This window comes from Paramisgurnus dabryanus, chromosome 9 (assembly GCF_030506205.2).
Source record: "Paramisgurnus dabryanus chromosome 9, PD_genome_1.1, whole genome shotgun sequence".
Taxonomy (NCBI): Eukaryota; Metazoa; Chordata; class Actinopteri; order Cypriniformes; family Cobitidae; genus Paramisgurnus; species Paramisgurnus dabryanus.
Window position 1 is genome coordinate 25,013,108 of NC_133345.1, and position 12,130 is coordinate 25,025,237.

General features: G+C 38.3%; 1 protein-coding gene across 2 annotated transcripts in view; it reads left to right on the plus strand.

Moving 5' to 3' along the window:
• The window catches only part of megf11 (multiple EGF-like-domains 11), a 170,010-nt gene that overhangs the window by 135,799 nt on the left and 22,081 nt on the right, over positions 1-12,130 (plus strand). For both annotated transcript variants that reach the window (XM_065283262.2, XM_065283263.2), the window contains exons 15-16: positions 5,251-5,397; positions 10,775-10,909. In XM_065283262.2, the coding sequence (XP_065139334.1) occupies positions 5,251-5,397; positions 10,775-10,909 (282 nt within the window). The remainder of the gene's footprint in view (positions 1-5,250; positions 5,398-10,774; positions 10,910-12,130) is intronic.

Below are 12,130 nucleotides of genomic sequence, written 5' to 3' on the forward strand. Positions count from 1 at the left end.
TAATAATCCTTTAGGTGAGTGTATATTTGTTTTTTAATTCATGTGCCCTCATAAACTTTAATCAAAATCTGAAAATGTACTTCCGTTAACTCCGGCCCCTCCTACTGTCAGTCTGCTGCCAGTTACATTTCTGAAAAACTATTTTTCTCGCATGATATTCTGTTTCAATGGGAAATTTGTCACAACACCGAAGTCGATCGCAACTTCTGGTTCACGGCAACATTAAGGGCGCACTCACACTATCCAAACCAAACCGTGCCCCAGCGCGATTGTCCCCCCTCTCTCCCCCAGAAGCAACACACTCACACTGTTTTATCGGTCCGAACCCGGGCGTGCTTTCGTCATTGGGATGTGATTGTTTTGAACAAAGCAGGAAGTAAATAGCTCTCTTAACACTGGAACCCATCGTAATGTTAAATCTTTGTTTTGCGCGATGACACACAGCCCCCTCACATGCCATCATATTGCTTAGTTTGTCTGTCGTGTGCACACCTTAGACATTCACATAACACTGCTGTCCGCATCAGAAAGTTTTTACGAAGGCAGGTGAAGGTGAGTGGTCACGCAATTGACCTCTCTCTGTTTGAATTGTGCTCTGGCGAGATTTGCGATCACATTGATCCGCGCTCGAGCCCACCTCTGCAAACCGGCCAGGGTGCCCAGCAAAATCACCAGTGTTAAATCAACACTGCTGGTGTATATATGGGGACCACCAGGTCTGGTGTTACTAATATAAACACCAGTAGGGTTGATTTAACACTGCTGATTTTGCAAATAACCAAACCGGGCACAGAACAGAGTGGCTGCTCATTCAGAATTGAGATTTAAAGAATGTGAAAAGATAAAGAGATGCCCCTCAGAGAGAAATAGGTGGAAGGCATTTCAGATACAAGAGGGATAACTAAAGAACAGAGAAGGAAGACATGCCAGAGGATAGACAAGCCAAAAGCGATTTATCAAAGAAAGAAAGGAGTATGTGACAGAAGTTAAATGGTCACTTTAAATAAAACTGTCTAATAGACTGAAAGAGGGACATAATGACAGTAAGATCCATGAAGCAATATGCAAACATTGAGAAACAACACTAGCAGCTTCAGGAGCTCCCTAAAGAGTAAAGGATTGTGAGTGCCCTTCAGAAACAAGCTGGCATGTGTGTGCCCGTGTGTCCACTTAACACACAAAGTGCGGTGGGAATCGATGTATATGATGGTACTTGTGGGTCTCATATTAATTGGCTGCCGGTCCCCGTGGCAGTTCTCTTCTAGAAAAAGTGTCATATGCAAAGAGGTTTTTACTCGCTCTGTGAGTTTTTTACTCACTCTCTAAAGTCCCTCTGTTTGTTAGGCTTTCAGAGCGCTTTTCTATTCTAATTCATTGCTGACAATAAAGGAAGTGCAGGACTTTTTTACTGTCCAGCCCCGCAGAAGCTCAAACTGGCTCGCCTCTCCTTTGATGTACATTGGGTGGGCATGTTTTAATCTGCCCCGCAAATCTCTGCCACCACTCTGTTCTGCCACAGTGGTAGTACAGGTATAATTCCTGTCTCTAGAGTTTAAACCTGGACTAATTCAAAGCCATGGGCCTAATGCTGTTTTAATGGGGCATGCCAGTCACTGAGAGAAGTCTCTGTCAAAGGAAATTGCAAATGAGGTTTCTGAGCTAGAGTTGAAAGAGCGCTCTGAATCTGTGAGTATGTGTCTATTTTATGTGTGTGTGTGTGTGTGTGTGTGCTTGTCATTTTTCCTATATGTGCCATTAAAGCTTGCTTATGGAGTGTTGAAAATAAAGATGCTAATTTATTAATGCACTAAACCACCTGAGGCCTTGCATTACAGTTATTTTACCAAGCATGACACAAAGAGGGAAAACTGTGGTAAAACAACTGTAATGCAACAGCCTGTTGCCTTTCTGTTTTTATAAAATAACGCCATTACCAATAATTTGTTAGAGTTTCAGTCATTTGTGACCCATATTATGAAATCCAGGCGAAAGTGTCTAATAATGAGATTAGGAGCATCCATTGATTTTAATCTTTGACATGTCCTTACTCAGTCAATATTAAAGGTGCCGGCCTAGGCATAGATGAATAATAAGAGTTCTGTACATGGTAATGACATATCATGAAACTCAAACTCGATTTTTCCTCCATCTTATGTAAATCTTGTGCATACAAAAGACTGCTGGAAAACAGGCCAGTCTCAACATAATACTGACTGTGACGTTACACTCGTGATGTATACCCCGGACATTAAATTACACATTAAATTAACAAAAAAGCTAAAATAATTGCATTTTTGTAAAGGAATTTTGTTAGAGATCAGATTCAGAACGTAGACCAAAATATACATTAAAATTAGTTTTTTTTTTGCTTCAGTTTTTAATAAATATTACAGATTACAGTGAAAACTCATCCGGAAAGCTTCATTGGCAGGGAAATGTTTTCTAGGGAGATAACTCGTCAATGGCGGGGAAAGAGTTAATTACAAAGTTGTTACAATGCTAAAAACAAAGTCGTCACTGCAAATTTAGCGCTTTATGCTAGTAAATGATATGCTAGCGTTTAGGCTGAAGTTCTACTATTGAAGTTACAGTTACGTTTTGCAGGTCCGTACTAAAAAAAACACAAACTTACCTCTAAGAAACGTTCATTAACGATCTCCAAACATTTGATTATTCCTCAAATTCTGTATATTTGTCTAATACAGGCTCAAACATAAGGTCTGTTTACACACACACAGAGCTACTTAAAAGAGATGATCTGAGAAACAGCCAGTCAGAGCAGAGCTCGATATTATTATTCATGACCCTTTCAAATAAGTAACAGACAATTTCATTCTGGAGGGCAAATCTATGGTTGTAAATGGACTTGTAAAACCATTTCTGGATCATTTTTGCACTTAATAAAGCCACATAGATCAGAGAACAATTCATTCTATGGCACCTTAGCACTGATTCTTGAAACTTTGGCAAAAACATGTCCCACTAAGAAAAGTGCTATGTTATAATCAGGGGGTCCTTTGCACATATGTAAGGTTCTTTTATAGGTTTATTTTTTATTAATTTAATGATTATATGCTGGCCCATTGCCTACAAAATCAGCTGTCCTTGGTTAAGAGATAATCATTTCAACTTGATTAAAAAAGCAAAAAGTAATAATTGAATTGAATAATATTTACCACATGAAAGGGTACATTGTAATATGTATTAAAAATTACAAAGAGTGAGTTCTGAACAATATTTACTTTTATTTTGTGATTGCTCAAAATGTGTCCCACATATTCGTCACCACCGTCAGATATTTATAAAAAGCAATAAAAACAGACAACTACAGGGTCAACTGCATTCCTGAGGACCCCATTTTCAAACCTTTAGCTCTACTGCATGTTTCAAGATCACTCAAGCTCCTGTATGTTTCCAATTTTTTCTTAAACTTGTTCATATTTTTGGACATTGCTACTGTGACAACCATAACATGTCAACACCGTCATCTTTGTAAAAAAAATATTAGATTAGATTATGAATATAAATGTATCATTTTTAAGAAGAGGTCTGAAGTAGCTAGCAACAGAGGGGAAACAAGATGGCTAATGTGAACAACTAATCTATTTTTATCTAGGTTTTTGTCACCACCGTCAGATGTCACCACCGACAGGTTTTCTGTCTTTTCTGTCAGGTTTTATGTATTTTCGGAAGTTATGATTTGATATTTGTTCATCACAGTGCTCAGGATTGTTATTTTTTGGGCTAAATATTTACATAAAGTTTAAGCAAGAAGCCATTGACTTGAGTGGTATACATTTTGGAATAATGAGGCCAATGTCACCACCGTCAGAAAAGTGTCACCACCGTCAGACGGAGTTTTATTTGTTTTAAATGAATATGCTTACAATATGTTTCTTCAGTGCTGTTGAGTCTCTATTATTACAAAAATATGTTTATTAAATAAAAAAATCATTACTTTTTCTAGTTAGGCTTAAAGTAAATGTTGTATGAGTAATAACTGGAAAAACGCCTATTTTATGAAAAAAATAGGAACAGGGGAGGTTGCACCAGTAAATTGCTAAACAGCCAAGACCTTGGTCTATAATGATATACCTTCAGATTTTGTCATTTAACTAACTTTTTTTTTTTCAAAATTTAAACCTGTTTTATCCAAATTCCCAAGAATCACTGAAAGTTATATTTTCTTTACATTAAATAGAATGATTTTATGTAAAAATAAATAAATAAACAAGTAAATCGCAAAAAATATTACTGTAGCTGAGTTTTCACAGGCAGAGTCACATTTTTACATTTATTCGTATTTTATAAATCAGAGCGAACAATTAATATAGTTAAATAGCCTTATGTGATTACATCCCTAATGTGACCAAATTAAACGCGTTCCGCTACCCACATTAATTTCATAGCTCAGAACTCTTACCGTATCTCAACAATCATCTGATTTGCATATCTCCTAAGGCATTTTAGGTTAAACATCTGAGACATAGTACTTAAAAAAACACAGATAGGATGTGATGATGTCTCCTGATCTGCTGAAGAATAATGTTATGTTCTGTGCACTTTAGGAGTAATGAAAGCAACTTTTTGTGAGTGTGCATGTGTTTTCTGTGTAATATACTGTAGCTGGGTTATGACCAATGTTATTGCATTTAATTTACGTTACATACATTTGGTGACTTGTAGCGCATTCAAGCTATAAATTTTATCCCAGGACCTTTGCAGTGCAAACTCAATGCGAGCTACAGAAAGATTTCGACAATATCACAGCATTTCAAGAAAATATTCTAGGGCTCTTCTTTATATATTTGTGTGGATCTACTTGTGAGTGTCCCCAGCGCTACACACAAACCAGCTAAAAAGAGAATGGGAGACGAGCCTCAACAACTCAAGGGACTCGGCCCTATTAATGAACACACTGCACTGGCAGAAAGACCCAGTCTGATCAAAAATACATACAGAGCACGACTCGGCCCAGCGCTGCCGCCAAGAGATGACTGAACCTACAGACCTGCACTTTCAGAACCAGGACTCAACACTGATATGAACACATGCATACTGCCCACTGCTCTATTGTTGTCTCAGTAGAACATGCGATAATGGCTTATCCAAAATGCCTAATATGACGTCCCATATCCAAATGACTATATCTGAAGTGTTTTATTTCTTTTGTTTAATCTGCAGTTACACTATGGAGACTATTAAAGTAAATATGGATGCAGAGAAGTGATACTCACCTTGTTTTTACAGGGATCCACTGTGACAGCATCTGCCCTCAAGGTTTTTGGGGTCCGAACTGCTCCATGACCTGCTCGTGCATGAACGGAGGCTCATGCTCTCCTGAAGATGGCACATGCATGTGTGCACCCGGGTACCGCGGCACTTCCTGCAAGAGAAGTAATTTCCTTTAATCTTCGTCTAACAACCACATTATAGTTTCCTTAATCTGTATGTTTAGTTTATTAACTAATTAAAAAATAACTACAGCAAAGTAAATGCATGTGATGAGCAAAATTGTGTAGACTCTGCAAATACATTTTAAATGGTTTATGTTTTTCTAGATTTAAAGGGATAGTTCGGCCAAAAATGATATTAAACCCATAATTTACTCACCCCCAAGCTGTCCAAGTTGCATATGTCCATCGTTTTTCAGACAAACACATTTTCGGATATTTTTGAAAATGTTTTAGATCTTTCAGTTGATTAAATGTAATGTTACGGGGTCCACAACCTTCAAGTCCAAAAAAAGTGCGTCCATCCTTCACAAATTAAATTCAAACGGCTCCAGGATGATAAACAAAGGTCTTCTGAGGGTAATCCGCGCGGTGTTGTTGTAGAAATATCCATATTTAAAACTTTATTAACGTAAATAACTACCTTCCGGTAGCGCCGCCATCTTAGACTCCTCTGTATTCAGGAGAGAGTATTAGCGTAGTGTACGCACTTTTCTTAGTGACGTATGACAAATTCGGAGGGCGGGGGCACAGAGCAGCAGCAGAGAAACCTCCGTAGGCTGCGTAAGCTCTCATCCTGAATGCGGACGCGACTAAGATGGCGGCGCTACCGGAAGGTAGTTATTTTAGTTTATAAAGTTTTAAATATGGATATTTCTACAACACCACCGCGTGGATTACACTCAGAAGACCTTTGTTTATCATCCTGGAGCCGTTTGGATTTATTTTGTGAAGGATGGACGCACTTTTTTTGGACTTGAAGGTCGTGGACCCCGTAACATTACATTTAATCAACTGAAAGATCTAAAACATTTTCTAAAATATCCGAAAATGTGCTTGTCTGAAAAACGATGGACATATGCAACTCGGACAGCTTGGGGGTGAGTAAATCATGGGTTTAATATAATTTTTTGGCCAAACTATCCCTTTAAAGGGACATTCCACTTTTTTTGAAAATATGCTCATTTTCCAGCTCCCCTAGAGTTAAACATTTGATTCTTACCGTTTTGAAATCCATTTTCTAGTCATATTTGCCTAGAAAATTGCAACTTTTAATTTTCCGTCGGTCTTAGTACACGATGTAACTACACAAGAGTCAAGTTTTAAATAGGAAAAATATCGAATCTCTTTGGTTATTTTTTAGCGCGATGCCAATGGTCTAATCAGATTCAATGGATTATGCTAAGCTATGCTAACAGTCCTAGCGCCAGACCCGGAGATCGGCTTAATGGATTCCAAAACTGTAAGAAATAAATGTTTAACTCTAGGGGAGCTGGAAAATGAGCATATTTTCAAAAAAAGTGGAATGTCCCTTTAAAATGTTATTTATGAACATGGGGATAAAACTACAGTATATTCGTACATTTCTGCATCAAGTAAATGTAGTTTTAAAGATGTTTAGATGTTTTAAAACAAGTTAAAAACTGATTAAGAAAATGATTTCAACTGTGCAAGGCCTCAATGTCACCTTCTCGGAGTTGTAACATAAGGGTTTGATTTGCACCATCTTGAAACAAGATGATAAACAACTGGCATGAATGAGAGGGGGTCACGACTGTAACATTCAGAAGGTGACCCACAGGGACTGCAGTGATCCACTGAAGAGGTAGACACTTTACTGAAGAGACATGAGCATGTGTGAGCAAATCTTTAATCACACACATCTTAATCACTTCAGCTCCACTTGTTTGTCTGGATCACTGTAGAGATGCAAGGTCCATGTTGGGTTCTCAACAGCCTCTCTGGACAGAGAAGTGTTTGCCCAACCTCTCAGAGGTCTTCCTCTTAAGACTCCCCCCTCTCTCTGTTACTCACTCTCTCTATTTTTTTTCTTGCTCTTGTTACTGTGAGTTATTCCAGGTCATTTTCTAAAACCGAAAATAATAAAACATTTAATATGTATACTGGCGGCTGGTGACTTCTTTTTTTGAAGCGCACGATGCGAAGTTCATCACAACATGTATGTAGCTTGTCATGTATGTGGTTCATCATTTCAAAATATGTGTTCTGCGCTTTGAGAGATCGTGTGTGCATCACGTGTAATGCCAAAATAAGTGCCTGCTGCCTTGAACTTGAACTTGAAAAGAGACGCTCGCGTTTGCCAGATACTCGCATAATCTCATGCGTAATCAGAGTTTACTGTTAAGGGAGTGTCTTGCGTGTATTAAGGGAACGTGAGGGTCTCTTTTTATCATAAACGGTTTTGACGCGTGTGCAGCAGGCACTTATTTTGACAAAACACGTGATGCACACAGGATCTCTCAACATGCAGGACACATATTTTGGAAAAGGGAACCACACACGTGACAATCCAAACACTTATTTTAAATTAGCGCATCCTCGGAGTCATGAGCCGCCACTGGTATACACTACATGCAGAAGTAGGGTCAATTTATAATATAAACATACAGTACCTAATATACAGTATGTAACCGAATTAATTAGTGTCCATTCTGTTCCTGTCAAACTTGTTTACAAAGTAGCAATGTTGACAGTCATGTGTGTGTGTGTGTGTGTTTGTGAGAGAGAGAGAGAGAGAGAGAGAGAGAGAGAGAGAGAGAGTGATTTACAGATAGACAACCATAGCAACGTTCTGCGGTCTCGCGTATTTATTACTCACAGCATTGACCAAAATCATTTAACAGCATTATGTTTTGCAATAAACCTCCGTCTTGGCGTTGTGTATTGCACGCATTTGTAAGGCTGCTCCACAGAGCGCTGTCTTGCAGTGTTGCCAGGTCCTCGTCTTTTTTTTTGTACTCACATAACGTTTGGCGCTTAATCTTTTATGGCTTTTGGCTCATGAAGCGATCAGGTTTTTGGTGTTATTAAAGAGTAACTAAACCCCAAACCAACTTTTTTTGGTTAATGTAAGAATGATGCTTTATTAGTGCTGTTCATTGATTTTAGTAAGTTTGGATAAAAAAGTTTCAATACTACAATATATGGTGTAAAAACGTCTGAGTGCTGCCCTCTTCAGGTTGAACGGTAGCTACTGCAGTTGAATTTTCCTATTGGATGTTGGGTCCAAAAAATAACTCGTGACGTTAGCAGGTTCAAGATCACCACGCTCTTGTTACGATCTCACCACACACTTGGTACAGCTTAGTTCGTCCCCTCTATCTCCATTGGGATCTGCCCACTTTTCTTGAATTTTTCAAATATTGCCAGTGGGTGGAGTCAGGCTCTGACCAGGGGTTTAGTTACGCTTTAAAGTGTGAACATGCCGGTACGAATATTTTGATCTTTGAGGTAAAGAATTTGGATTTATTTTGGTTTGTTATTGGATTTTTCATGTTCAGTGTTTTTCCCGTGCAAGATCTGGCAACACTAGTCAGCAAACGCTCGTGCCCCTGCATTTTCTGCACTGCGCATATAGAAGACTTTTTCTGGGTATTTATTTTTTCAAAAGAGAGAACACTTTATTAACTACTAGTTGTTCAGTTCAGTTATGTACACACTAAGCAGAGTTTCTGTAAATGTGGTTGTCACTACCTGCACTTTGCAGGAGATAATTCGGTTGTAGAATGTGGTTGTCACTCCCCTAAATTACTGAACTGTGTACAGAACAGGATTAAGCATAAAAGGGGAAGTGACAACCGAATTAATATGCAGTGTGTACGGGACCTCTATGTGTATCACTGCAAGTGATGTATATTGTCAACACTGTTACAACAAGTAATCATGATTTTCAGCTACTGTAGCCTATATGAGACACCTTTTACAGATATGTTATATTGTTATGGAATCGTGTGGTCTGTGACATTTAGTACCAAATTATTAAAATAGGCTTATAAAATAATATATAAAATATATATAAAATAAGCTCAGACACCAAATGTTCAGTAAAGGGAGTACAACCAGTACATGTGATGTTTAATATTAATATTTGCTTACATATATTTTAATTTAAATATTTTAAAGGTCCACTGTGTAGATTTTAGCGGTATCTAGTGGTGATATTGTGAAGTGCAACCAATGACTCAGTCCACAGTTCACTCCTCCCTTTCAAAACCATAGACTGTAAAAAAAGATAGACAACGCCCATTCGCTCTCTTCCATAGGTGAAAAGTGAAGCCGCCAGTGTCCTGATACAGTGTGACATCTTGAGTCTGCGTAGTAGCAATTTCAGGACCAGTTCTGTGCAGTTGTGAGCAGGAAGTTAAGACGCAAAATCAAGGCCCCGCCCTCACTCTCACAGAATGCGCATATCACAGCTGTCAATCATGACGTGACACCACCGTTTTTTATTGCATTAAATAACTAACTAAAAACAAACTTATTTTAAAAAAAAACACTTGAATTTACATCAGCGTGATATACAGTAAATGACAGAAGCCAGCTTCAGGAAAAAGATAATTGAAGTGTAATTAAATTGTTTAGTTGGTCTCAAGTCCCATTAAATAACATGGGGGAGGCAGGGTTTTATGACCTATACTGGGACCAGTCACTGGGTTTGTCCGTTTAGGGTTGCTGTAGAAACATGGTGGCACAAAATGGCAACTTCTATGCAGGGGGACCTGCGGTGTATGTAGATAAAAATGACTCATTCTAAGGTTATAAAAGCAATACAGTTCATTATGTAAGGTGACTAAGAATATAGTTATGTGTATTATATAGCATTTCTGTCAAGAGATCCTTCTGAAAGTTACACAGTGCACCTTTAAATATAAAGCAAATTAGTTTTTACCATAATTACATTAACATTTGTATACATTGTAAGAATGAGAATCTGTTTCTGTTTACTTGAAACAAAAAAAAACAAATCTTATTCCTTTCTTTATCATTACAAATTCTGAAAATTGACTCAGATGTGTTACCTGTTTAGTAAATAAACCCATTAAAGATATCTGTGTTTTTGTGTGTGAATATGTGTGTTTAGAAAGATTAGAGAGAGAGCAGTGGAAAGGAAAAGCGATTAATCTTGGCCACACTGTTCGTTGTTGTACAATTATCTTAATTACAAAGGCCCACCACCCATGGTGGAAAGGTCAGCAAACATCAGCCTCCTGCGTTACACAAAGCTACAGCAATTAAAGGGAATCAAGGCTCTAATGAAGAAAAATGACCTGCAGGAGCTTCTGTCTCAGACACGGCTGAATGACAGAGACAGACTAAAGTCTTCATGCTCTGTGAGACAATGAGCCCTTCATTACTTCCACCTGCTTTAGTTATAAAGGTGCCTGTAGCTCTGTGGTTTGGGGTGAAACAATAGTAACTAGAAAACTCAAGCCACAATTAGTCTATAAAAACAATGTATAATTACAGTATGACTAAATGTATTTTTGTCTCTCACATCTCTCCTACCTTCTCTGTGACAGTTTGCCCTCCTGGTTTCTATGGGCACCGCTGCAGTCAGTCGTGCCCACAATGTGTGCACAGCACTGGGCCCTGCCACCACGTTACGGGTCACTGTGAATGCCTTGCCGGCTTCTTCGGCTCGCTTTGCAACCAAGGCAAGTAGCTGATAATCTTTCTCTCTTTTTTCAAAAAAATGAAAAAATGGCTGTCGTAGAACAATGTTATTTTTTACACTAATTATTACGACATTCTTATAAGGGCCCTATTCGTTCAAATTAACTCTTTCGCCGCCAGCTTTAATGTTTAATGCCTTCCAGAAAATGCTCTTTTTTAAATATATAAACATACAATATAGGAAATAAAAGAACAGACCCTCTGCTTTCAAACAAAAAATTAGTTTCATCCTACCTTCATGTGTTCTGTTTTTATCACCTCTCAAATATGTGTAGGTTTCATCAAAAACACCAAATTTTGAGCAAAAAGCTGAGATGATTCAATTTTTGTGAAGGACTTTTGATAGAGATCAGATGCAGAGCGACATAAACGGACATACAGCTGTTTGCCCTAGGGCAATACTTCCGGTTTTTATAAGTTCGGAAGAGCGCCACCTGGTGGATAATAGCGGTTTTGCAGATTGACGAGATAACTCGTCAATGGCGGGGAAAGAGTTAAAGAACTTCTAAACATATTTTATCTGAAGATTTATTACTGACGTGTATTTTGATTGGTCGGAATTTATTGATAGTCACATAACATCTTATTAATTTCTGGGCACTTAGAGAAGTAAGGTATGGGTTAACTGACATGTAAAGCTAGAAGTATAGTCCTGTTTTTCGCATACAAGAGGGTACATTGCACGGGAGTGCACATTTCGTCACTGCTGGATTTTTGTAACCGCGCATACTTTTTACTCGTAGGTTGCAAATGTGCAAACAGGAGAATTTAGTTTGTAGCCCAGGAGATGCATTGTATTTTGTCGCAATGTGCATCATGCATTGAACATTTGTATACATGTACAAAGCAAATAAATTATTCGAACGTGCGCATAAAACATAAAAAACTGAAACTACTCTGGGCTTAAAGGAACAAACAACAGCTTGGTTTGTTTTTTGTCTCATTTAAAGGCGGGGTGCATGATCTCTGAAAGCCAATGTTGACATTTGAAATCACCTAAACAAACACGCTCCTACCCCAATAGAATCTGGACCTTCTTTTGATAGAAGACGACGTGTTTTTCAAAAATCATGCACCCCACCTTTAAGGTGCTTTTCCATTGCATAGTACCCCATGGGTCGAGTCATGTCAGCTCAATTCACTTTGGCGTGGTAAGCTTTTCCATCGAGTTTAGTAACACTTCGGAGTGGGAGGGATTATAG